Source organism: Prunus mume, linkage group LG3 (assembly GCF_029339155.1).
Source record: "Prunus mume cultivar Tortuosa linkage group LG3, ASM2933915v1, whole genome shotgun sequence".
In the NCBI taxonomy this organism is placed as follows: domain Eukaryota; kingdom Viridiplantae; phylum Streptophyta; class Magnoliopsida; order Rosales; family Rosaceae; genus Prunus; species Prunus mume.
In genome coordinates, this window is record NC_142700.1 from 11,298,747 (window position 1) to 11,325,516 (window position 26,770).

The 26,770-nt window shown below is 36.9% G+C and overlaps 3 protein-coding genes and 3 pseudogenes across 7 annotated transcripts; 1 reads left to right on the forward strand and 5 right to left on the reverse strand.

Annotated features, from left to right (window-relative positions):
- Nucleotides 1-1,662: 1,662 nt before the first annotated feature.
- UBP15 (ubiquitin-specific protease 15) lies at nucleotides 1,663-9,282 on the forward strand. 3 transcript variants are annotated; one of them, XM_008228010.2, is made up of 14 exons: nucleotides 1,663-1,881; nucleotides 2,528-2,966; nucleotides 3,512-3,959; nucleotides 4,050-4,509; nucleotides 4,586-4,734; nucleotides 4,885-4,973; nucleotides 5,419-5,504; nucleotides 5,610-5,772; nucleotides 5,941-6,064; nucleotides 6,208-6,365; nucleotides 6,472-6,556; nucleotides 6,944-7,156; nucleotides 8,092-8,153; nucleotides 8,431-9,282. In XM_008228010.2, the coding sequence occupies exons 2-14, from the start codon at nucleotides 2,680-2,682 to the stop codon at nucleotides 9,116-9,118; spliced, it is 3,012 nt and encodes a 1,003-aa protein (XP_008226232.2). In that variant the 5' UTR covers nucleotides 1,663-1,881; nucleotides 2,528-2,679; the 3' UTR covers nucleotides 9,119-9,282. The 3 variants fall into 3 exon arrangements, with proteins under 3 accessions (XP_008226232.2, XP_088904261.1, XP_008226233.2); XM_008228011.2 differs by having other exon boundaries at nucleotides 1,664-1,881; nucleotides 2,620-2,966; XM_089048135.1 differs by lacking the exons at nucleotides 6,208-6,365; nucleotides 6,472-6,556.
- A 370-nt stretch (nucleotides 9,283-9,652) lies between these two features.
- HBP1 (SOUL heme-binding family protein) lies at nucleotides 9,653-11,046 on the reverse strand. The gene is made up of 2 exons (XM_008228009.2): nucleotides 10,684-11,046; nucleotides 9,653-10,299 (listed from the first exon to the last, which is right to left on the reverse strand). Exons 1-2 carry the CDS (start codon nucleotides 10,938-10,940, stop codon nucleotides 9,867-9,869), a joined length of 690 nt encoding a protein of 229 aa, XP_008226231.2. The 5' UTR covers nucleotides 10,941-11,046; the 3' UTR covers nucleotides 9,653-9,866.
- Nucleotides 11,047-11,726: 680 nt separating this feature from the next.
- On the reverse strand, nucleotides 11,727-12,632 carry LOC103325902 (ubiquitin-conjugating enzyme E2 11 pseudogene; annotated as a pseudogene).
- A 463-nt stretch (nucleotides 12,633-13,095) lies between these two features.
- On the reverse strand, nucleotides 13,096-15,845 carry LOC103325822 (F-box/kelch-repeat protein At3g23880-like; annotated as a pseudogene). Its single transcript, XR_016124898.1, has 3 exons — nucleotides 15,601-15,845; nucleotides 14,000-15,258; nucleotides 13,096-13,393 (listed from the first exon to the last, which is right to left on the reverse strand). The product of XR_016124898.1 is annotated as an F-box/kelch-repeat protein At3g23880-like (transcript).
- Nucleotides 15,846-17,713: 1,868 nt separating this feature from the next.
- Nucleotides 17,714-20,355, reverse strand: LOC103325821 (F-box protein At3g07870-like). Its single transcript, XM_089049372.1, has 3 exons — nucleotides 20,264-20,355; nucleotides 18,568-19,863; nucleotides 17,714-17,849 (listed from the first exon to the last, which is right to left on the reverse strand). The coding sequence occupies exon 2, from the start codon at nucleotides 19,780-19,782 to the stop codon at nucleotides 18,580-18,582; it is 1,203 nt and encodes a 400-aa protein (XP_088905498.1). The 5' UTR covers nucleotides 19,783-19,863; nucleotides 20,264-20,355; the 3' UTR covers nucleotides 17,714-17,849; nucleotides 18,568-18,579.
- A 3,807-nt stretch (nucleotides 20,356-24,162) lies between these two features.
- Nucleotides 24,163-26,468, reverse strand: LOC103325820 (F-box/kelch-repeat protein At3g23880-like; annotated as a pseudogene). Its single transcript, XR_016124903.1, has 2 exons — nucleotides 25,056-26,468; nucleotides 24,163-24,449 (listed from the first exon to the last, which is right to left on the reverse strand). The product of XR_016124903.1 is annotated as an F-box/kelch-repeat protein At3g23880-like (transcript).
- Nucleotides 26,469-26,770: the final 302 nt, after the last annotated feature.

The window sequence follows — 26,770 nt, forward strand, 5'->3', positions numbered from 1 at the left end:
TTGAGAATAGCAAAACAATGTTATCCTTGCGATATGCAAGTCCTTCTGCAAAAGATGACGATTTTCTTTAATGAATAATGTACGATCAAATTAGCTACGTGTAGTCAAACCAACTTGGAACAGCAACACAATCTATTGAAGACTTGCTGTTCAGAGTGGTACAATAGCTCGGTGGTCAGTAGCATTTTCCCTTGTTTTAAAGACTTACTGTTTTAATAGTTGTTTGGACCAAAACCAGCTTCAGCCATTGTTGATTCTGGTACAGTCTCAAGTATCCCCAATCGGACTACCGGCACTTTCTTCCACTCCAGTCATCATCGCTTTAGGAGCTGGAGCATTTTTGGCACGTACAATAGTGAAATCCTTTGTCATATTTGGCAAATATGGAAACATCGAATAAGTATCATTTTCTGGGAAAGCATCATAATCCCATCCGGGTAAATTTTTATGGAATTCAAAAAACAAGTCAACATTTTTCCATATAAAGCTATACGGACACCAAAACAATCGTGGCAACCCAAAAAAGAGAGAGGAAACAAGTCTCATTTTCCAACCATCGATTATGTTGAAATCAAATGCCCAGAATTAGGAGTATCAAACCAAATAACACACGTATCATTTTCGTGATGATGAAATTACAAAAAATTCAAAACCCATCATGGTTAGGTTAGGGTTATAATTCATACTTAAGTTACACATTACTTTTTTTGCATAATCAACACATGTCATTTCGTCAACCGCCCATGTGATAAATTTGTAATATTTGTTTTCCAAAAACATTTTGAAAATGATATGAGATTAACAAAAGAAACTTACTAGGAACAGAGTGATGAAACATCTGTATCTACAACACTCGTCACATAATATATAATAACGGTTCTTACATAGTACGTAATATGACACATGTATCACTCACTCCGGGATATATATGTAGATTTTTCTGCATAGACATGACATTGGATTGTATAGAATGCATGAATAACCAAAGTTAAAAGTAGCACGGGTTGTGAATTGGATGCATAGGGCAGGGAGATTAGAGATCCGGGAACAAGACAAGAATTCTATTATTCCAAAAGAAGGAGGAGGAGGAGGAGAAGGAGGGGGTCATATTCTCTCATGCTCATATTTGACATTGAGGCATTAAAATCACGACCCCCCAAACAAGGCAGCAGACACCAGACGCCCAACATTTTTTGAAATTTAAAATAAAATAAAAATAAAAATATTTATTATTTTAGGACACAAAAAAAAATCAATATTTAATTCTAAACCGCAGTACTTTTTCTCACTCATGTTTTTAAAATTCATGATGTCTTCTGCCTCCGCAAACAATTATCCTCTTCTCCAATTCATGAATCGACCATGAAACGTGGCCCCTGTTAAAAATTATTGGGAACATCATCCGGTGGGTCCCGCCCTCTAACCCCCATTATGTCATTTTTACATTTTTTTGACCCTGACCTCCCTCCCTAGTCCACCCCCAGTCTAGATCCCACGGCTCCAAATCAATCAATCAATCAGCTTTTGTCATTTTTTCTGTAACATGGGTCAGGCGGGTCCCGCGTCTGCAGGCTTAGTACCAAATGGGTTCGAGCCACGTGTTGAGGGTCTCAATGTGCACACACTGATTTGGGTTTTTGAGGATGTAGGGGAGAGTTTCTTAGTGTTAAAAAGTGTAGTGTGAAGGGGGTACGAAGTGTGTAGTGAAGCAAAGAGGGGGCTGGCGCAGAACAGAGAAAGAGTGTTTGTTTTTGAGCTTACCGTCTGAGGATTCAAAGAATCAAATTTTTTTTCTTTCCAGAAGAAGAAGAAGAGAGGAAGAAGGAGAGGCAGCTCAGAGTGTTTATTCGGTTTTGCTTAGATTTCTTGCTTGTGCATGAGGTATGCTTCTTGCTGTTTCATTTTTTAATTTTTCTGTACTTTTTAAATGTTTTCACTATTCTGCACTTGAATCTCAGATTTACATTGCTTGTTCTCTAGTGGGCTACTTTTTGTTTTCTCATTTAACTCAAATGAGAGGATTTCTTTCCTGGTTTCTGCAATTATAGAAGAGTACGTTTGTCAAAGTAGTGTACTTGGAGAAGTTATTGGTCAATTTGAGTCTACTGGAAGGAACTGGTGGGTCTTGTTAGGGATTTGGTTAGCAGTATTCCGTGTTAATGGCAAAGATTGAGAAAACTAGATGGATTTCTTAAATAGGGTTGTCTTAGATTTCCATTTTGAATAATGGGTATGCTCAAATGGGAGAAATTTGTGGCTATTCACATTGATTCTATTACGGGTCACATTGGTTCTGTTATTGTTTGGACAAGCAATTTTTCTTATATCCTGTTTTTTTTTTTTCTGTAACTTTTAAGTTGAATGAACAAATCTGTTTTAAAATCGAGGCTCAGAATTTAATCAGGTTTTCTTTGATTTGTCTGTAATTATTTATAGTATTCTGTACTAAAAAGGAAAATACAGTGTTGAAATTCTGTTTTCAACCGGAACTACATTTTGTGAAAATATGAATCTGAAAATTTGACAGGTCTGAGTGGTAGTCCCAGTGGAATATGATCTATCTTGCATTTCATGCTGCCAACTCAGATGTCAACTTACTTGAACTTTTCTAACTTGAAGAGATCATCTCCCGGTTAGTGATTTTGACGGGGTATTGGACATGAGTATGCTGGTGAGGACATGCTTGAGCCAAGGGAAGCTGATATACCTGCCCTGTTTCTGGTTTTCGTTGTGCTGCCTTTGGTTGCTTACGTTTTACTTGGAAAATGGAGTGAGGCATCTAAGAAGAGAGAGAGGGTAAGTTTGCTTGCTCAACTGGCTGCAGAAGAAGCACTTAGAGCAGAAGCAATGGCTGTTGCTGATGTTATTCCTCCTGTGTCTCCTTCGAAGAATGGACTTCATGCATGTGCCAGATGCTTTAGTCCAGCTACAACCCGCTGCTCTAGATGCAAGTCTGTCAGATATTGGTACGCTCTAATTTTACAGCATGAAGACATATAGTCTATCAGTATATTCTTCCTTTTTTTTTCAATAAAAAAATTGCTTTTCGAGAAAGGAAATTGAAACTTAATTTAAAATTGTAGTATTCCAACCATTGTGATTTATGCACTACAGAATTGGTGGTTATTCATGCAGTGAACTTAAGTATTATTTGATAGTGTACCTTAAGCATATTAAGGTTGTGGGAGATATACAAGGACAATATTTTCTGTGAATGGGAACTTAGAATGCAGCACTCACATAAAAATTGAAAAGGGGAAAAAAGGTGTGCAGCGTTCAGCTAACTAAAGTCAAGTAGCTAATTTTGGTATTTCATCCTTGTGTTGTGTTGTGTTGTACCAAATTTGGCACAATCAATGAAATAAAGGAGAACAAAAAAAATAGAAAGATGCAAATGCTTGTGATACATGTTTTTCACTATGAACTGCTTATTAAAAAAGATTTCTCATTATGAACTCTAAAGGGGCAACATGATCTTTTTTCTCTAAATGGTTACACTAATTATATGCAGTTCTGGGAAATGTCAAATAATTCATTGGAGGGAAGTTCACAGGCAAGAATGCCTGCAGTTGGAACCTACTAGTTCAAGCTCATCCCCTAAGTCTGTCTCATTTGGAGAATCTTTTCATGAGAAGTTCTTACTTAATGACAGCATCAATTCACAGTACTTTGGGTGTAAGATGGAGCAGATTTTGGCTGAGGAAGCACCAGCTGATGATATAATGTATCCTTCTATAAGCACTGGTGTCCCTGCTGCTACGGTTGACTGTGCTTCAGTTGATCCCTCTCAAGTCCCCATGCTGGAGAGAAAGCGGGTTTCCCGAAAATCCAACAGAGAACTGTTCAGAAAAAAAGTTGGAATTGCATTTAATTCTTCTGAAGAAGCATCCTGTGGTTGGACTACCCAATCAACCCCTTCTAATGTTATTTCATCAAAAGATGTTTTTATGGAGCATAAGGTTTGCATCACTTTGCTTTTGTGTTATCTTTGATCTTTCTTTACCCTTTGTGTTTGATGTCTAATAATTATGCTTAACTGTTGGTTGCAGTTAAGAAATTTTGACTCTCACTTACCAGAGGAAGAAAATCGTAAGAAACAAAGTTTCAATATTTCTGACAATTATATAAAAGGACAAGCTACTTCAAGAAATACAGTGCAGGAGAATGATATGTTTCAAAGTCAACATGGCAACATATATGAATCAAGAAGCAACTCTGGATTAACATCCTCGTCATATTCTTCCAAATGCGGAACAGATGTGCATGAAATTGGGTTGGACTTCATTCCGAATGGAGGAAATCCCCTTAAAGGGGAAACAACATCCAATGTTGAAACAACAGAGTACAAATGTACTGAAATGACTGCATTGAAGGCCAGCGTAAAGGCTAAAAGAGCTCCGTATTCTCTTGGGACCAAGGTGTCTAAATTGCCCAAATCAACAATGGAAGTCTCTGGAGAGCAGTATTGCTCAGAGATAGAGACGCAGGGACACATTGCTGAAGATTCCAGTCAGTCTAGTAAACCATTACTCTTTAAACATATTTTGTACAGTATAGTTCCTATAATTCTATGTTTGTGATGCAGAAGTAGCTAGAATGAGAGATACCACCACACAGGGGAGCAATGGAATTGCAAACTTAAGGATCATGAAGATGATGGGTCTAAAGAAGCCAAAAACCATAACCAGAGAGGATGCCCCTGAAGTCAATGGTTATCGACACAAAACCAGGAAGGTCTATTCTCTGTTTCATTGAATCCCCATTTCATTTGTTGAATGGACGATCTCCTGAGTTATTTACAACCCCTCCTCCATGAATTATATTATTCTTCTGTGTTCTGAGTTGAATGCACGTTGTCACTGATATATGCCCTTTGACTCTCAGGTCCTGTTCCCTTATGATGAGTTTGTGAAGTACTTTCAGTGTGAAGTCTTTGACTTATCACCTCGAGGCCTTTTGAATTGTGGGAACAGGTAAAGTATGATAATTTATGTATGGTATTACTAGGTCATGAGCTTAAATATGGGATCCACGTGATAGAAATGAAAACTCCACGTGATCGTGAACATAACCTTCCCGTACTTTCTCGATGTTGATTTCTTATAATGACCTTTACCCTTTTTTTTAATGCATAAAAATTTATATACAAGTGATACTAGAGATAAAGTTTGACTAAAAGATGACTAATGTAATCTGTGGAGATGGAGACTGGTTGTTGATCAGGGGATTCATCTGAATAAAGTCCTAAGACCCAACCGTTAATTATTTTATATTTTGGCGTGCTGTGTCTTTGGGTTATTGGGTTTGTAACAGAAAGACCAAGCATTGTTTTATGCGCGTGAAAGAATGAACATGAGCTTATGTGTTTTCTTTGAATCTTCCATGCCACTTTATTTTATTGTAACTTTTTTCTTGCAGTTGCTATGCAAATGCTGTCTTGCAGTGCTTAACCTGCACAAAGCCTCTCATTATGTATTTGCTTCGTAGATCACATTCAAGCGCCTGTACTTACCTTTTCTCATATCCCTTTGAATTAGTCAATGAATTTGGATGGTGGTGTTTTGTTTGAATCCGCATGCGAATCACTTTTGTTTATGGTATTGTACTAGGTTGTGGTAAAGACTGGTGTCTCATGTGTGAATTGGAGCAACATGTGATGATGCTACGAGAAAGTGGGGGCCCCCTTTCTCCTAGCCGAATTCTTTTTCACATGAGGAGTATTAATTGCCAAATTGGTGATGGAAGTCAGGAAGATGCACATGAATTTTTAAGGTCTGTCAAAATTTTTCAGTTATGTGTTTTTTCTTGACACTGATGTTCTGGCATTTGCATCTGTCTCCAACTTTCCATATTATATTCAGTTTTGGAAATTCAAATTAATGAATTGAAAGTTCAGATTTTGATGAAGGAATTTTTGTATATGATGCTGTCTTTATCCAGGCTTCTAATTACATCAATGCAATCTATATGCTTGGAGGGGCTAGGTGGTGAAAATAAGGTTGATCCCAGATTGCAAGAAACAACTTTTATACAACATACATTTGGTGGGCACCTCAGATCAAAGGTGCTCATTGCATACTTGCATATTCTTTCGGTCATGAATCATCTTTCCATAAAACTACTTTTTTAAATAGTTTTTTTAATAAAAAATTTATTTTACTTTTTGCCCACATTAATCATGGATGAATCAAATCTTGATGCCGCCAGGTCAAGTGTTTGAGATGTCATCATGAGTCGGAACGATATGAAAACATCATGGATCTAACATTAGAAATATTTGGTTGGGTTGAGTCACTTGAGGATGCACTGACTCAATTTACCACCCCTGAAGATTTGGATGGAGAAAACATGTACAGATGCGGAAGGTTTGATGGCCTTATTTTAGTATTTTTGGATCCCAAATAATGTATAAGTTTTTAGTTTTACAGTACAACTTAAATAACTTACAAACTCATATTATTGGGGAAAAAGGTGTGCTGCATATGTTCGAGCCAGGAAGCAATTGAGCATACACGAAGCTCCAAATATCCTCACAATTGTCTTGAAGAGATTTCAGGTATCAGTATGATTTAGCGTTGAGAGGTGTTTGTGGGTGCCTTCTAAAGCCTATATAACCAGTGGTTTTCAACTTTCTTTGGGAACTATAAAAGCTGCTATTGTACCGTATTCAGGTTTTAGAAACTTAATTGATTTGGTATTAAGCAAGAGTGGTAATCAAGTTGAATTAATGAACAGCATTTTATGACTATCCCTTAAAAGTCACTGAAACACAAATGCAAGTCAAAATTCAAATCCTAGTCATCTTGTGATTCCAACTTCTACCCATAAAAACGAGTTTCAGGGTTGACACCTTACTGCTAGATAATTGTAGGGCTTCCTGGCTTTTTCTTCTTGGCACTACTTCACTTGCTGGACTATTAAATCATGGCTGGTTTTTCCTCAGGAGGGAAAATATGGGAAAATAAATAAGTGCATCACTTTTCCGGACATGCTGGATATGGTTCCATTTATGACTGGCAAGGGCGACATTCCTCCACTTTACTTGCTCTATGCCGTTGTGGTGCATTTGGATACGCAGAATGCATCTTTCTCTGGACATTATGTGGCATATGTGAAAGACATGCGAGGCAATTGGTTCAGGATAGATGACACTCAGGTAAATGCCTTTCCTCATTAACATTTCAGTGCAAGGCTTTGGGGAGCTTTTCATAGCGAATGAAATTTCATTTGCCCAAAAAAAAGAAAAGAAAAAAAAGGGGGTTGATTCCGAATTTACCTACTGAGTGAATGTGTTTTGTTTCTTCCTGCCCATATTTTGATTATAGTTTCACAAAGCCAAAAGACCAACATAATATTTAGACTTTAATTTCTTTGGTCAGTCATTCAATATTAAAATAATGTATTTGTCATTCCTTGTCCAATTTTTTATGAAACATTTTGGTTGTTGAGTTTGGGTTTTTAGGGACAATAAAAAAAAGATTGTGAGATCTACTTCAAACCTATTCTTCCAAACTTACAATATAATTTGGATATTTCTCAATCTTTGAAATGAACAGTGTGGCAATAAGAACATAATGAGAACTTTGCAGAAAAAGAAAGATGATCTGTTGTCTCATTGAACGACAAAAATATTCCCCTCAAACGCACGATGTCCTCCATTGTTCATCACATTAATGCTCGTATGGTTGTTTACTGAAGAATCCCCAGTTTGTTGAAAATATAATGTGTGTGATAGAGCCTCCATTTATCAATGTCATGAAATTGATAAGACATTAACGCCCTTCAAATGTAAATTATAATTTTGTAGAAGCCGTATTGTTGTAATTAGGTCTGTTGGTCACTATAAATAAAAGGGTACTGCTTTATGAAATCTCTATGTTATACTCACAACAACAATTGATGGAGTGGACCTGCATTTTATTCCATAAGCAAAAATGGAAAGGAATCTCTCATTTGCGTTTATGCCTTTTGAGTAGTGACATGGTTCCCCTTGGTACATATCTCGAACAAACAAGTGATTGAAGTGTATGTTTTTTGTTTTATTTTTTCTTCAATTAATTGGTCCTAAAGTTGATGAAGCTTCATAAACAGGTTCAGCCCGTTTCAATGAGCCAGGTTATGATGGAAGGAGCATATATTTTATTTTACATGAGGTAAGACTTATTGAGGTTGAAAAAATCCTCTATGATCTTTCCTTACCTTTTTCTTTTTGTTGGGGTTTTAATTAGCATTTACATAATTAGATGTTGGAATATATTAGCTTCTACTTAATAACACCAACTATGGTAGTGTGAAGAGGGGTTCAGTTGGTGGTGTCAATGCCATGTGGTTTGCAATGGATATTTGCTGTGTGGTTTGTGCCATATATTCATTTATCTATTGTGAACCCACCAAGCTCTCTTTGAATTTTGAAATTTCTTTTGTCCTTAGGTCTTGTCCCCGCCCTCAAAGAGCATTCACTGGAAAATCTATTAGGCAGCAAGTTCCGAACGTTGAAAACCATTGCATGTCAAAAGCTCAGAAGTCAAGGCCAGGTCAAAGCAAACACAGCAGCCAATTTGTTAGCCCAGTGCATTTACCGGATGATATCAGGCCAGAAATCGCAAATAGCTTTGCCAATAGTACCTCCAGTGACATCTTTAGGAGTTCTAATGGGAATGTTTTCCCAATGACGGAAACATATGGTGAGCCCATCGGCGTGGAGTTCTCTGATGCTACATCAAGCGATTGGTCCCTTTTTACAAGTTCCGATGAGGCCTCTTTCACAACTGAGAGTACTAGAGACTCTTTTAGTACAGTAGATTATGCTGATGCAGGCAATATCTCGTCAATTTTCAACACCTTATATGCTCCAGAGTATTCTCGCAGTTCTGTTTCATGCAGAAAATTTTCAAATAGTAGGCCAAACACTAGGTTTGTTTCCAAGGACAAGGGCCTTTTGTTGGATTCGTACTTGTCAACCCGTCCCATTGACAGAGTACAGAATCGAAACTATTCAAAACAGGTCAGTGATTCACCGACTGCACACCCTCCAGATGGTAAATGCAGCACTTTTGTAAGATATGGGAGTAACCCAGTACACTTTCTTGATCGAACGTCTGATCATTGTAAACTTTAATCCATGAGTACAACTGATTAAGTAGGTGATTTAGTCTGGTAGGAGCTGTGCCTCAAAATTTTTGTTTTCAATGTATTGTTGATTGGGGCATGCAGTTCGTATTAAAACAAGTAAATGTAACCATCTTCTTTGTTAGCTATCTAATTATCGCTGAAAATTGTAAAGTCCCGGGATTTTCCTTCGCTTCAATCTGTTCTTTGAATATCTTTTCTCACAAACAAATTTGTCTCACTTGTAGAGCTCATAAAATCTTGGAATTGTTGGTATTCATGGAGAGTGGGAAAAGTTTGTTTCGTTGTCGTGGGACTTGTTTCCTTCCATGACTTTTGTCTAGCATGGAGGGAATTGATTTTAAATGTCGGTTATACTTATTTCAATGGAGTTGCTTATGACCCTTAAAAGCCATTGTTGCGTTGTCAGATATGAACTAAGTCGCTACATATAACCAGAAATTTCTTTCCCTAATTGGATATTTGCAGCTTCTAAGCTTCATTTAGTGTTACAAATTAAGGCAACTTGACTAGCTACAATTCCTTACAGTGAAGTAGCCTCTTTATTCTGTGTAAACTGTAACAGAGTTTGATACTGGGCAACACAACATTTCTCACTACAAAAAGAAGTAAACTGATAATTAGCAGGTTTGGATTTCCCCACCATAAAACTTTAGCCACCTACTCACCGTCACAATGCCTATCTCTACAAGAGATTAGAGGTCTTAAAGCATGGTGGTTTTGTTCTCTTCTCACTCTTATACTGCAATGCCGTCTTCCAAATCGAACGACAACCAGATCTCATTCACCCTATGATCAAATTCAAATGGGGAATTGTACTGTGCAACAGTATAAACTGAAGTATGATCAACTGCATGGCTTTTCTCGATGGCGGCAGACCAAACAGTACCTGCAAGACTGGTCTTCAAGGCAGCAGCTTCTTCTCCAACGCTGTCGTCTGATACAAACCCACTGAATTGTCTCACTGCCACATATGTGGTTTTCCATTTTTGGACATGGAGGCCTTCTGCTGGTGGTGGGTTTTCTTGGTTCTTCTTTGGCACATAGAAGCTCACCACAAATGAAGATTCACAAAAGGGTCCATCGCTTGGTGAAACTTCACTGAGCACTGGGGCAGTCATCTCTATTTTCTCTTCGTACTTGTTCTTCCCTTGAATGTACTCAAACAGCCTGTGACAAAAAAACCAAAAACCATCATCAATGAACTCCAAAAATTCCATAGTTCCCTCATTTCTTCAGTACAATTATTGTGATTTATCAATTATTGTTTCCTTGTGAGAGTAATTTGTACTTCAATTGAATTTGCGTAGAATCTTTGTATGTACTGACTATGTATCACCTCCCTCCCTCTTACGCAACATACATGTGAAACCCATCATATAAAATCTAACAACGAAACTCCCATGTTGTAAAAAATAGATTATATATAACCCGCACAGCGGCACATACAATAATTTTTCCACGTCCATAAAACATTTCGAATTAAGCCATTCCCATAATAATTCTAGCTTAGCAAGAATACATGAACAATAAAAAAAGGAAAAACAAACTTACTGTAAGAAGCCAGTTCTGGTGGCTTCAACAAGAGAGATATCTTGAATAGGAGAAGTGGATATCCATTCACTCGAATTGTATCGCCGGACTTCATAGCCATTGCCAACCTCAATTGTGTCAAAGCTTGGGCACTCTATGCTGTTACATGATGGTGGAAATATGGCCAAGCTGCTATGAGTTTGTGGCCACAGACCCAAGTTCAGATGGGAAAGAAGGCTCAAGAAAAATGATAGCTTAAACATGCTAGAAGCAGCCATGGTGGAGTTGTGAAAGTTGTATGTATTTGTATCCCTAACAGAGAGATATGGTAATTTTTGTGAGAGGTTGGTATATGTTGCTGAAGAGCATCAATGTCTTAGGTCCACAAGTTTATAGGACTTGTCTGGATGATTTAGGGAAGAATTTAGAAGCAGGAGGTGATGGAGAAATGCCCTCAAGAATATCTTGAATTTACAATTGGGCTCATTATACTTATACACCAGTGGCACTATTGTGGTTCTAGAATCTTTTGGGGGTATTTACAACTTCTATTAGAGGTCCATGAGTGTACACGTGGCGATATCTTTATCGAATGATATGAAATGCAATGAAATCCAATAGAATTATTTGAGATGTGAACATAAACATGAACTCATAGAAAATGGAGTCTCTTTTATCATTGATGGTGGCCAAATATTGTAAACAACATAATTAAATTAATGGCTATAGCCTAAAGATATTCTAAACCCTAAGTGATAACAGTAATAGTTAGCTAAGAGTTTGTTAGTGTTGGCACGTGTGGCTCACATGTCACAGCTGTAATTAGTTAGTTTGTTAAGCATTAGTTATCGGCTAAACATCTGATATAAAAACAACATCTCTCTGTAATTGTGAATACGATTGAAAATCAAAGAAAACAAATTCTCTCTTCTTCCCTGAGTTCTTCTTCAATATTCATCTTCTTCCTTCAGTCTCAATTCTTCTTCCTTGTACTGTTAACACTAAGCATACATGCATGGTATTATTCTAAAGCTGGGAAAGAGTTGATTTAGAGTACGTCCATATTATTTGTTTTGCGCATGCCTGAGAGTCCATGCCCTTGCAGTGGCGTTGTAGGCCTGTAGATCCGTCTTGTAGACGTGGGCGACATCCTTGTCGAGAGGGTCGTCAGGGTTAGGTATAGTCAGCAAGGACATGACTGAGATCAACACCTTAGGGATGGTAAGGGCAGCGCTCCATTCGTCTTTTAGGACGTTGAGGCAAATGCTTCCATTGCTATTGATATTTGGGTGGTACACTTTGGTAATAAACTTCACCTTTGGGGGCTTAAATGGATAACTAGAGGGAAATTCAATATCAAGCTTAAAAAAACCTCCTTCATATGGGCTCTCAGGAGGTCCCATAATTGTGGCATGCCAATGATAAATGTTATCTTTTACTGTATTTACTGCTTTGTACAAAGGGTTGCGGTCCTTCTTAATATCTTTAAGCTCCTTTTGAATGCGGTTTTTCGTGCTCAAATTCATAGCTAATCGATTGACGAAACGATGTATTGCTTATTGCTTATTGCTGGGAAGTTGTTTGTACGTTCCATGGAGCTGCATTGCTCTGAATTTATAGAGTTTGTACAATAACATGTTTTAAGATGGCATGGTTTAGCATTGATCAAAATGATGGCATGGGTTTAGCATTGATGAGAGACATGTGAGATGGGTTTATAATTAAATTCAAAATTGCCTGATAATTAACATCATTAACTTCCAAGATGGCATGGGTTAGCATTGATCATCGAAATGAAGGAAATGGAAAAGTGGACCCTAAACTTGTCTTGATGAGATTGCTTGATTTTGCATTTTTCCAATTTTTCCACATAGATAAATTGTACAACACAACTTTGATGTCCATTAGCAGCTAACTTATGCCATTTTGAATGTGAAATTAACCAAATATGCTTTGAGTTCATGCTTCAAAACCTGTATTGGAATGTTTGAGCGATCGATGGAAATGTCGATGCTATTTTTTGTTATTGTTTCTTGGTTTCAAGTTTCAACTAAACCCAATTTATTAGTTTCCTAGATTCTCTAGTTTTTCAAATTCTAGTAAGATTTCTCTTTTTCCGGATTTCCCGAATTCTAGTTTTAAGTTTCATATTTTATTTGGGTTTGGATTTAGCTTGATTAAAGTTTATCTATGGTTCATCTTCGGGTTTATAATTGAGGGTTTATGAATTGCAAAAGCTTTTCCAGGAACAATTTTGTTGTAGAAATTTCATTTTATCGCCATAATTCCTGTCTGATTTCATTTTGATCCCTTCTTCTGGTAGCTTGTATAATTTTGCCACCTTTGTCGCTTAAAAGTGAACTCTACTGTCAATCGTTGAGCTCGGGAAAAATTACACAAAAAAATACGAGAAAACTGCAGAAGCATTTAAACTGGTGCAAAGCCAAATGAAATTAGTAACTAGATAGATACTTCCATAGTTCCATTATAGTTTTTCAAAAGCTGAAGAATAAATAGTCCAACAACTACTACAGAAAGCATATCAGCACTACAGATAACAAGTTCCATACTAGGTAAATACACCACCACATCAGGCATACAACACTACTGCCCTACAAATCTGCAACACAATAACCAAGAAAACAAAAATATGTTAGCATATGAGATAACAAGAGAATGGCGTTATTGCGCATCAGGCACATCGGGTAGAGGACGTTGTGGCACTACAAATCTGCAACAAAAGAAAACAAGAAAAGTACTAGGTTAATCAATGCTTAAGCACGAAACTTCCTCTTCATGCTTACATGAATGAAAGCTAAATTGTAAAAGGGCCTATTTTACAAATGAGAACCATTGGACATGGAATTAATGAATGAACTATTGCACAATCCTATTACAGCAGCAAATTAAACCATGTAAATGAATACGCAAACTTCATAACAGTAGCAGCAAGTATCATCAGTCCACCGACTAAAGTCATACTAAGTTGTTGTCACATAAGTCAAAAACTAAAATAACTCATAAAAGACCAGTCTAACCGTGTTTACATGAGAGCTGAGTTGATATTATTATAATTATAATGTCTTCAACTTTTTGATATCCAAAATGAGTTTACATGAGAGCTAAGTTGACTTTAGTCACAAGTTGTGTTCTAGCAATAGAAGCAAGAAAGACAATCAGCTGACAAAAAGAACCCACAACAAGTCAAAACATAACAAAGAACGCCAATAAGTTTATTCACCAATCAGGCTTTTAATGAACATAAAAATCTGGCAAACAAAGAATTAAAATTTTCTTGAAAAGCAATGTTCTGTTCTCAACAGTATAATAACATTACCTGTTCTCCCTCTTAGTAAGACTCTGCATTGCTCTTGTCGAGTAAGAGGAGGCTCTCTTTATAAAAACCAACATTGCAATATTGATATCCAGAAATCCCAAGATTTTTAAACTGTTTGCTCTCAAGGTCTAGTGATACTAGTTCTGCCTTGATTTGTCAGTGAGAAGCACCAGTACTTCACCACTCTTCCTAAAACATAAGGCCCTTGGTAAAAGTCTCTCTGGACCTTGTGGACCAAGAGTAATCAATTTGGTCCATGACTCCTTTATGCCATACTCTTTCATCACCCATATCTCAAGAAAAGAATCTTCAAACCTGTTATCCATCGTGAACAGAGCAATAGATTTTCTGTTATCTGAAACAGACAATTGCATTCCCAAGTCGAATTTCCATTTGATAATCTTCGGCATAGGCATCTTACGGAAGACCTCCTTGCCCAGGTGAAATGTCAATATAAAATAGTAAAGATCACCATTTGTCTTACAGAATACAGGCCAATGAAGAACCCCATTGAAAAAAACACTGGATGCACGTCCATCTGTTAGACAGGTAGGAGAAACACAACCAAGACTGGTCCATGTGCCGGTGGCCAGGGAATAAACCTCAGCGAGAGTTGGTGTCCCGTGTTGATCCAATAAAGTGACAACTCGCACAACCTTATAGTTATTGGTTGTAGCATCAAAACCAAATCCAATCGAAGCATCGTACCCAGCATGTGTATCAAATCTAACATTAGGCCAAGGAATGGTCACTAACTTTCTAATGGCTGGGTTCCATATGAAGAAGTTGTAACAATAACGGAACATATCATCCGCAAGGCAGAATAGCCCATCACAAATGCCGACCACACGAATATATGAGTTGTGCTTTTTTCCCTGGGTAGCAACTGGAAATTCTATCTTGGAGTAGTGGTCAAAAGCCTGGTTATCATAATGCACAGAGAGAACCTCGTCATTTACCTTGTACATGACCGTTTGGCCGAAGAAGGTGGTCATCTGCAAACCAGAAACTCTGTGGAGTAGTAGGTGAATGTCATTCTGGTTAACAAACTGGACTGCTGGGCTGACGTGGGTGCGAATAAAGCTTGGGTTTATGATCATGGACTTCCATGTCTTGCACACACAGGTGCATTTGATCAGAGATTTAACGGGCAGTCTAATTAGGATCTCTTGTATGATTTCCTGAGGAAAAGAGCCTGCCATCTCTCCAAATTTCAATTCGTGCATCCCTTGTGTGATATTTTGTATGTATTCCATGTCCTTCACATTCAAACAGTTATACCAACTGATAAAACAATAGAAAAAAAAAAATCTATAATTGAGTATAAAATAAAAATAAAAATCATGGGGCTGTTCTGAAAGCAGAGTAACTCAGGAGAATACTAAAACTAAAAAGATCCAGTATTGAGGACCAACATCGAATCTACAAATCAAAAACAAAAGGATGCGTCATATTTTTCAGATAAAACCCAACATCCACTCTACAAATAAAAAATCCAAACCCAGCAGGAAAATACTAACACTAAATCCAAACCCAACATTCGAAACAGAAAAGCTCTAAAAAAATCCCAGAAAAAGAAGAGAAAAAGTTCAGCAACTTACAATTTCTGGTCCTGATGAGCAGAGCCGAATCTGAGGAAGCGTCTCGTTCTTGTGCATGTGCTGTGCTAGAGAAGAAGAGAGAAGCAGAAAAGCGTAGAACCCAAGCTTCTAAGACATTATTTTCCGTACATGATAGTGAGGGGAGAGAGAGTCGCCGGCCCAAACCCTAACAGATCATAGGGACCTCTCTTCTCTATTTATATGCTGAGCCTGAGATTGCCTGCCTACGTCTAAAAGCTCCGTACCAAATTAAAAGCTTGATGAAAGTTTATGGGTTTACGAACTGGATAAGCTTCGCGGGAACAATTTTTTATTGTCGAAATTTTCATTTTTCGCCATAATTCTGTCTAATTTATATTTTGACCCCTTCTTTTTCTTGGACCGCTTGGTTTCTGTAATGTAACTTTATCTCCACAGGCCCCTTCGGTGTTTTTCTCCAGAAATGCTATAATGAGAGCTTAAAGCGAGGAGGTTATTTGAGGAGGTCAAATCTCACCATCAACAAATATAAAGAAATCATGGGACTTAAATATTTTAAATGTTTTGACGGTCGGATCGGTCTTCTCACTTTAACTCCTCATTGTAGAAACTCCCGTTTTTCTTCCCCCAGGCCCATTCACATGTCGATGCTATTTGTTGATATTGTTCTCTGGTGTAAAGTTTCAAGTAAACCCAATTTTTGTTTGCTAATTTCTTCAATAAAGCAAAATGACTTATTGTCTTGTCGACCAAAGAAGGAAAAAAAGGAAATTTGAATTAGAGAGTGGAATTACAAAAAAAATAAAATAATAATAATTAATTAAGTGGGTTCATGTCGGGCTTAGAGTGGGCTTGGGTCAGGTTCGGGCTCAGGCCGGGCTTATAGCAAGCTGTGGGCCGACTTGGTTTGTTGGATCTAATTTTTAAATCTGGCATAAGCTTTCGTGACGTGCCTAGTATTGCTTACTAATAATTATTTTTGGGCCGTATCATACTATAATTAAATGGGTTGGACTCGTCTCATGTTGAACCGACTCAACCCGTTTGACACCTCTACTTTTGGTACACTAGTAGAAGTAAAATGTGACAGATTATAATACTGTTTTCATGACAAGTAATTAGGACCAAGTTTGTGTAGATTTATTTATTGCCTCGGATGTTAAGCACGGTTCACAAACAATCCTCTACAGTGCATTGCTGCTTTATGTGCTACATTGAGCAAGTTTGAGATAGTTCAAAACCATGGATCGTTTGGTGTATGAGGCGACAACATTGGGTGATGCGGATTTGTTTAGAAGGATTAAAGATGGTGAGGAATTACCACATGTTCTTTATAAGAAAACACCCAAAGACATCAATGTTCTTCACATTGCACATGCATTCAAGCAAATATATTTCTTCAATGACATCCTACTTGAATATGGATCTCCACTGTTTTGGGGCACCAACAAGAAAGTCAGGTTTTGTTTAGTTTCTTATGGAAACTCATGCACACTTTTATTGTGTTTTTACAAGTCAGATGACGGGTGCATTTTTCATAATCCATTATGGTTCTAGTCCCAAAAAAAGTCATATAATTGTTGATAATCAAATCAATAAACACCCTTGCTAAATAACTCAATCAGCTCTTAACGGATAATGCAATGCAAGGGAGTAGACAAACCTTGCAAGTCACGTCAGTATTTCTCTACTCCCATAGAAGCATTGTATGCACCATGCGTCTAAAAGGTAACAACACCCGGGAAGAGTCACAAACTTTCTAATGGTTGGGTTCCATATAAAGAAGTTGTAACCGTAAGCGGAGATAACATCTGCAAGGCAGATTAGCCTGTTACAAGTGCCAACCACACGGAGATGTGGATTGAGCAGTTTTTTCAAACAAATGCAATTGCAAAAATGGACAACCATCATATGCTGTTTGCAAGTTGCAATCGAATGAGGGCCATTGGAGAAGGCGTTGCAGGCATACGGTTAACTAAAAGCGGGTACAATTTCAAATCACCTCCATTGCTTAGTTAAAAGTGGATTCAGCTGTCAATTGTTCAGCTCAGGAAAACTATGCAATAAAAATGAAACAAAAAACTGCAAAAGCATTTCATGGAAACTGGTGCAGAGTTTCAAACTGCAAAGGTAATTGAAATTTGTAACTAGATACTTCCATTAGTTCCATTAAAGTTTTCCAAAAGCTGAAGAATAATAAATAGTGACATCAGGCATGTCAACTAAATACACCGAAACATCAGGCACTTCAGGCATAGGACGCTACTGCCCTACAAATCGGTAACAAAAGAAACAAGAAAACAAAAATACATCAGCATGATAGATAACAAGAAATGGACATCAGGCACTTTGGGCAAACAAAGTTACTGCATTACAAATATGCAACAAAAGAAAACAAGAAAAATGCTGCTTTAATCAATTGTTAAGCATTGGAGTTTACATCACTAGTCATGAAAACTTTTCCCAGTACTTCTACAGGAATGCAAATGAAACTTCATCTTCATGCTTACAAAAATGAAATCTAAATTGGAAACGAAACTATTGTACAAATGAAAACATTGGAAAAGGGATTAAAGCATGAACTACTGCACAATCTATTACAGCACCAAACATAAACATGTAAATTGAATACAGACTTCACTACAGTAGCAGCGATCAGTCTACCATCTAAAGTCATACCATATTATATAAGTCAAAAACTAAGAGCACATAAAAGACCAGTCTAACCGTGTTTATATGAGAGCTGAGTTGATATTTATTATAATTACATTGTTTTTAACTTTTTGATATCCAAATTGAGTTTCCATGAGAGCTGTGTTGACTTTAGTCACAAGTTGTGTTCTAGCATCAGAAGCGAGAAAGCCAATCAGCTAAAACAAAGAACCCACAACAAAGTCGACATAATAAGGATTCCACAGCAATTTAGTCACCAATCATAACATAAAAACCTGGCAAACAAATAATTAAACTGTTCTTGAAAACCAATACCTGTTCTTTCTCTTAGTACGACTCTGCATCAGTCTTGTCAAGTAAGAGGAGGCTCTCTTTATAAAAATCAACAGTGCAATATTTATATCCAATCCCAAGATTTTTAAACTGTGTGCTCACAAGGTCTAGTGATACTACTAGTTCCTGCCACCGTTCCTTTCGGAGCAGTAACAGTTCCCCACTCTTCCTAAACGGTTCCCCAAACTTAAACGGTTCCCCACTCTTCCTAAACGGTTCCCCACTCTTCCTAAACCGTTCCTCACTCTTCCTAAAACATAAGGCGCTGGGTAAATGGCTTTCTGGACCTTGTGGACTGAGAGTAATCAATTTGGTCCATGATTCCTTTCTACCATACTCTTTCATCACCCATATATCAAGAACAGAATCTTCACGACTATTATTTATCATGAAATTTTCATGAGGACGTTCATGACCCTTATCCCTCATGAACAGAGCAATAGATTTTCTGTCATCTGAAACAGATAATCGCAATCCCAAATTGAAGTTCCATTGGATAATCTTCGGCATAGGTATCATACAGAACACCTCATTTCCCAGATCAAATGTCAGTATAAAATAGCAATGATTGCCGTTTGAGACTACAGGCCAATGAAGAATTCCATTAACAAAAGCATTGGATGCAGCCATTTCTATTCGACATGTAGGAGAAACACAAGCAGGACTGCTCCATGTGCCCGTGGCTAGGGAATAAACCTCAGCTAGAGTTGGCCTCTCAACTTCATCCATTAAAGTCACAAGTCGCACAACCTTATAGTCATTGGTCATAGCATCAAAACCGAACCCAATCGAAGCATTGTATGCACCATGCGTCCAAAAGGTAATACCAGGCCCGGGAAGAGTCAATAACTTTCTGATGGTTGGGTTCCATAAAAAGAAGTTATAACCATAAGCGGAGATATCATCCGCAAGGCAGATTAGCCCGTTACAAGTGCCAACCACACGGAGATGTGGATTGAGCAGTTTTTTCTTTGGAGCAATTGGAAATTCTATCTCGGAGTGCACATCAAAAGCCTTATTATCATAATGCAAAGAGTAAACCTCGATTTCTACCTCGTGAATGACTGTGTTGTGGCAGTAGATGGTGCTCCCGCTACCAGAAATTTTGTGGAATAGGAGGAGGTCAATGTCCTTCTGATTAGCAAAGTCGACTGTATGGCTGAAGTGAGCGTGGATAAAACTTTGGTTCATGACCATGGACCTCCATGGCTTGCACACTGAGGTGCAATTGATCAAAGATTTAACTGGTAGCCTAAATAGGATCTCATGTATTATTTCCTGAGGAAAAGCTTCAACTTTGAATGTGTATATCAGTTGTGTGATATCTTGTATGTTATCCATGTCTTGCACATTCAAATAGTTATACAAACTGATAAAGAAAATCAATAGAGACAAAACTCAGCTATAATTGAAGAAAAAAAAATCAAAGGGAGCTGTTCTTACAGCAGAGTAACATTCATATACATAAACTATAAAATTAAAACAAAAAAAGGGGAACAACAAGAACCCTAAATGTCATATTTTTAAGATCAAACCCAATCTCCATTCAATAAATCAAAAATCCAAACCCATCAGGAAAAAAAAAAATTAACACTAAAGCCAAACCCGTCATTTTTATCGAAGAAAAAAGCTCTTAAAAAATTCCCAGAAGAAGGAAAGATAAACTTTAGGAACTTACAGTTTTGGGTCCTGATGCAGCCTCTCGTTCGTTGTGCCGTGTTAGGGAAGAAGAGTGAAGAAGAAAAGAGTAGAACCCTAACGGATCAGAGGGAGGGACCTCTGTTTCGCTATTTATATGTTGATTGCTATATTCGGTTTTTTCGAAAATAGTAGGGAGTTTTACTAAAACACCCAAAATGAGGGTTGAAATTATAAAAAAACTCAAACACTATTTAAACATATAAACACACCCAAAACCCATCATTACACACACTTAAAACTCATTTATAAACACACCCGAAAAGTTGACTTTGGAGTTGATTTTGGGTGTATTTCTATTTAAATAGTGCTTGAGTTTTTTTATAAATACATGTCTAGAATTGGATTTATTTATAAATTTGTAAAAATGGTGTAGACATTTGGCTTTACCCTTTTTGACACGTGGCGCATAGGAATTGAGCGCCTTTTTTTAAATATATATAAATCCTATAGCCGGGCGGCTATACCGGGTTTTAAAAAATTTCCTTTTTTTAAAAAAAATAGTACGGCTTCACTTTCTTTGACACGTGGAACTTAGGCGCTGGGATGTCCTTTTCTATATTTATATAACGTATAGCCGGGCGGCTATACTCGGATATTTAATGTTTTTAAAAAATGGTATAGCCGTGCGGCTAGACTCTGCTAATGTTGAATCGAGCTTCAGTTAGTGTTGCAAAAATAGTATTAGACAGGTACATACGTATTTTTTTGTGTTTAATACAAGTATTTGGTATAAAAATTTCAATAAGACATAAAATTCAAGTATTATACACAAAATTCTAAGTTGTACTGTGGCAAAAGAGTACAGCCGGGCGGCTATACCCGGATTTTTATTTTTTGGAGAGAAATAGTAATAGCCGTGCGGCTATACTCTGCTAATCCGGCAAATTCCACCGGGAGAGGTTTTTTTGCATTAATTTGGGGAAAAAATAAATAAATTTTGTTTCTTTAATTTTGTTTGTTAGGCCAACTTCTTTTAATTAATATATTTAATTAAGTAATATCTTAGCCTTTTTGAATTATTTTAATTAGTAATTATGTTTTGATTATTATTTCTTTAGTCAATATTTAAATATGTTATTGATTTCACAAATGACTTAATAAATAGTGAGTTCTTGAAGTTCAATGGACGTCAAAAAAATAAATTACTTATTCCGTTTGGTTGTCTTAATTAGATTTCCCCAGAGCTCAAGAGCTCAAGAGCCCGAAGGCCCAAGTCTTTGAAAACCAAATGTACAATTCTTGTATTATACATGTATTTTTTTTACAAAAATTTCAATAAGGCACTCAAAATCCACATATTATCGACACAATTCACACGCATTATTGAATAAAAATAATATATATTTAAAAATTTATATTAAAATATAATATAGTGGCTAGACTTTTAAGTTGTAGTGTGCCAAAATAGTGGCCATACTCGGATTTTTATTTTTTGAAATAAAATTGTATAGCTATACTCGGTTTGCCCTAATTTTACAGACACTTGGCTTTAACTTTTCTTTACATTTATATATATATACATATTAGGATCCTCAAATAATTTTATTTGAGGGACGTTAGGATACCATATAATTTTTTTCCCAATGATCCAAACCATCTATTTTTAGGTCTTCATTCCTAGATCATCCTTACAAAAATTAGACAAATCTGAAACCGTTTCGATATCCAATTGTGTTTTACAAAATCAATGAACACGGTGCTTCAAGAAAATACTAAAATTTCAATAACTCAATTGGTGGTCAAATGATATCGGATTCAAGTGATTTTTGTAGAGATGATCTTTGAATGAGTATCTACAAAATAGACGTGGATTAGTGCCGATCCTCAAATAATTTTATTTGGCGCCTTTAGGTACCTACAATTTTTTCAGTGATCAAACCATCTATTTTTAGGTCTTCATTCATAGATCATCCTTACAAAAAATTAGACAAATCGAAATCGTTTCGACATCCAATTGTGTCTTACAAAATCAATGAACACTTCAAGAAAGTACTAAAATTTCAATAACTCAATTGAGTGGTCAAATGATATTGGATTCAAGTGATTTTTGTAGAGATGATCTTTGAATGAGTATCTACAAAATAGACGGTTTGGATTAGTGAAATACAATCCATAGTGGTACAGGTATCCTCAAATAAGCTTATTTGAGGTCTTTGTATATATATATATATATATATATATATATATATATATATAGTATAGCTATATCAGGTTTTAAAAAATTTCCTAATTTTTAAAAAATAGTCTAGCCGAACGGCTTGCCTCTAACGTATAGCCGTGCGGCCATACCTGGATTTTTTGTTTTTTTTAGAGAAGCAGTATAGCCGTGCGGCTAGACTCTGCTACTGTTGAGGTTCAGTTAATGAAGGAAAAATAGTATTATACGTATTTTAAGTGTTTAATACACGTATTTGGTATAAAAAAAATTCAATAAGACATAAAATTCACTATTATACACAAAATTCTAAGTTGTACTTGGATTTTTAAATTTTTTTAAAAGAAATTGTACAGTGAGCATGTACTCTTCTAATCCATCAAATTTACGGCATAGATGTCTTGTGACCTTTGGTCGTGAGAAGTTTTTTGTATCTCAGAAACGATCGTTTTGTGGCCGAAGGTGCTGCTACTGTCACAAGAGATTATGTGGAGTAGGAGGAGGTCAATGTCATCCTGGATAGCAAAATCGACTGTTAGGGTTAAGTGGGCGCGGATGAAGCTTTTGTTCATGTTCATGATCATACTCTGTCAATCAAAACTCCAAACCCATCAGGGCCAAAAAAAACTAACACTAAAGCCAAACCATCATTTTATTTTATTTTGAAGAGCGTGCGATGGCTTTAATTTTCAGTTTGATCCCTTGTTTGACATTTTTTATGTTATCAATGTCTTGTACATTCAAATAGTTATACCAACTGAGAAAAGCAATGAAGACAAAACTCTGCTATAATTGAGAAAACAAAATATCAAGGGAAGGAACTGTTCTTACAGCAGAGTAACATTTGTATACAATTTTTAGTCGGAAAATTAGAAGTACTAAAATCCAATCCGAATCCATAAGAAAGGTTAAAAAAAAGGTTACAAATTGCCTTTCAATGTACCAAATAGCCAGCTTATTCTTCCTCCAGTATATCATCACGCTGGTAAAACTGTTAAGAGAAATGAAACCAGATTATATGCTTGGACTTGTTCGTAGTGTGCACCTAGTAGTGGCACTAGTGGCAGTGGTCGTCGAGGTGGCTGCGGAGGTGGATGTGGAGGTGAATAGGGATTTTCGTACTTAATCGGCTTGTTTTATTGTAGTTATGGGTCTAATTCCTCCGTCAAATAATTAGGACTTGGTTTTGAAATTCGAATAAACCTTTGATATAGGTTAGCATTTGGTATATTATTACATGCTTGATGTTGTATTGTTTTGACTATAGTTTCAAGCATATGATATCCAGTTGATTTTTACTCCTAATTAAATCCCTTATAGGAAAATCATTCAATAAAAAACTGTAAAAGAGATTTCAACTCCTAATTAAAATGTTCTTACAGCAGACTAGTTCTTAATTCAAATGCTGAAACAGCTCTAGCCTCTGAAACAAGATGCTTTATCTGAGCTTATGGGAATTTTAATGAAATTTAAAAATCATTATTATTGAGTCGAATGTTGAATGGGGGTTGAGTTGCAAAAATAGTCTTCAAACGAATGCAATTGCAAAAATAGACAACCATCATATGTTGCAGGCATGCAGTTAACTAAAACAGGGTACAATTTCAATTCACCCTCATTACTTAATTAAAAGTGAATTCTGCTGTAAATTGTTCAGATCAGGGAAAAGAAAATTGCAAAAGCATTTCATGGAAACTGGTGCAAAGAACTGCAAAGGCAAATGAAATTTGTAACTAGGTACTTCCATTAAAGCTTCCCAAAAGCTGAAGAATAAATAGTTCAAGAACTACTAGATAACATGTTCCAGGCCAAGTAAATACACAGAAACATCAGGCACTTCAGGCATAGGACACTACTGCCCTACAAATCGGCAAAAAATGAACAAGAAAACAAAAATACATCAGCAAGATAGATAACAAGAAACGGACATTGATGCACATCAGGCATCAGGCATCAGGCATTAGGCACGTCAGGCACTTTCGGCAAACAACATTGCTGCACTAAAAATCTGCAACAAAAGAAAACAAGAAAAGTGCTGCGTTAATCAATTGTTAAGCATTAGAGTTGACTTCACTTGTCATGAAAACTTTTCCCAGTACTTCTTCAGGAGTGCAAATCAAATTTCCTCTTCATGCTTACACAAATGAAAGCTAAATTGGAAAAGAAACTAATGTACAAATGAAAATATTGGAAAAGGGATTAAAGCAGCAAACAAAACCATGCAAATTGAATACACAGACTTCACTAAAGTAGCAGCAATCAGTCAAAAGTCTAAAGTCATACCAAGTTGACCAAGACTAAGAGTACATAAAAGACCAGTCTAATCGTGTTTACATGAGAGCTGAGTCGATATTATTATAAATTATAATTACACTGTTTTTAACTTTTTGATATCCAAATTGAGTCTCCATGAGAGCTGTGTTGACTTTACTCACAAGTTGTGTTCTAGCAACATAAGCGAGAAAGACAATCAGCTAAAAGAAAGAACCCACAACAAGTCTGACATAAGAAATATCCCACATCAATTAAGTCATCAATCATGCTTTTAATGAACATAAAAACCTGGCAAACAAAGAATTGAAATGTTCTGCTCTCAGCACAACAATCACATTACCTGTTCTTTCTCTTGGTATGACTCTGCATCGCTCTTGTCGAGTAAGAGGAGGCTCTCTTTATAAAAATGACCAGTACAATATTTGTATCCAGAAATCCCAAGAAGTTTAAACTGTTTGCTCACAAGGTCTAGTGATACTAGTTCCTGCTTCTCTTTTTCTTTGAGCAGTAACAGTACTTCCCCACTCTTCCTAAAACATAAGGCACTGAGGAAAATTGTTTCTGGACATTGTGGATTGAGAGTAATCAATTTGGTCCATGATTCCTCTTTGCCATACTCTTTCATCACCCATATATCAAGAACAGAATCTTCACGCCCACAATCCCAATAGAAATCTTCACGATTGTTGGGCCTCATGAACAAAGCAATAGATTTTTTGTTATCTGAAACAGACAATTGCAATCCCAAATAGTAATCCCGTTGAATAATCTTCGGCATAGGTATCTGACCGAACACCTCCTTGCCCAGATCAAATGTCAATATAATATAGTAAGATTCAACATCTGTCTGACAGGCTACAGGCCAATGAAGAACCCCATTAACAAAAGCACTGGATGCAGCTTTATCTATTAGACATGCAGGAGAAACACAACCAAGACTCATCCATGTGCCGGTGGCTAGGGAATAAACCTGAGCTAGAGTTGACTTCTCATCATAGTAATCCAATAAAGTCACAACTCGCACAACCTTATAGTCATTGGTTGTAGCATCAAAACCGAACCCAATAGAAGCATCGTACCCACCATGCGTCTGAAAGGTAATACCAGGCATGGGAAGGGTCACTGACTTTTTAATGGTTGGGTTCCATATAATGAAGTTGTAAGCATAAGAGGGGACATCATCGCAAGGCAAATTAGCCCATCACAAGTGCCAACCACACGAAGATGTGAATTGCCGTAGTTTTTCTTTGCAGCAATTGGAAATTCGATCTTTGAGTACACATCAAATGCTTGGTTATCATGATGCACATAGTGAACCTCGTCTTTCACCTTGTGAACGACTGTGTTTTGGTGGTAGTTGAGGCTATTGCTACCAGAAATTATGTGGAGTAGGAGGAGGTCAATGTCATCCTGGTTAGCAAAATCGACTGTTAGGCTTAAGTGGGCGCGGATAAAGGTTTTGTTCATGATCATGGACCTCCATGCCTTGCACACTGAGGTGCAATTGATCAGAGATTTAACGGGTAGCCTAAATAGGATATCTTGTATGATTTCCTGAGGAAAAGCTTCAAATTTGAATTCCTGCATCGCTTGTGTGATATCTTGTATGTTATCCATGTCCAGCACATTCACGCAGTTATACCAACTGAGAAAAGCAGTAGAGACAAAACTCAGCTATAACTGAGATAAATAAAAAAAATATCCAGGGAGCTGTTCTTACAGCAGAGTACCCCAAACGTCAAACGTCATAATTTTCAAATCAAACCCAGCGGCCGCCTAGCGCCTAGGAGCCGATTTTTCGAAATTGACAGAAAAAGGAAAGAGAAACTTTAGGAACTTACAATTTTTGGTCCTGATGATGAGCAGAGCCGAAGAAATGGAGCTGACGTTAGAGAAGAAGAGTGAAGAAGAAAGGAGTAAAACCCTTTCTAGCCTCTAGGACATTTATTTCCGTACATGATAGTGTGGAAGAAGCAACGCGTCGGCTGAAACCCTAATGCATCTCTCTTCTCTATTTATATCTCTGTCCCTGATTAAAAGCTTGAATAAGGTTGA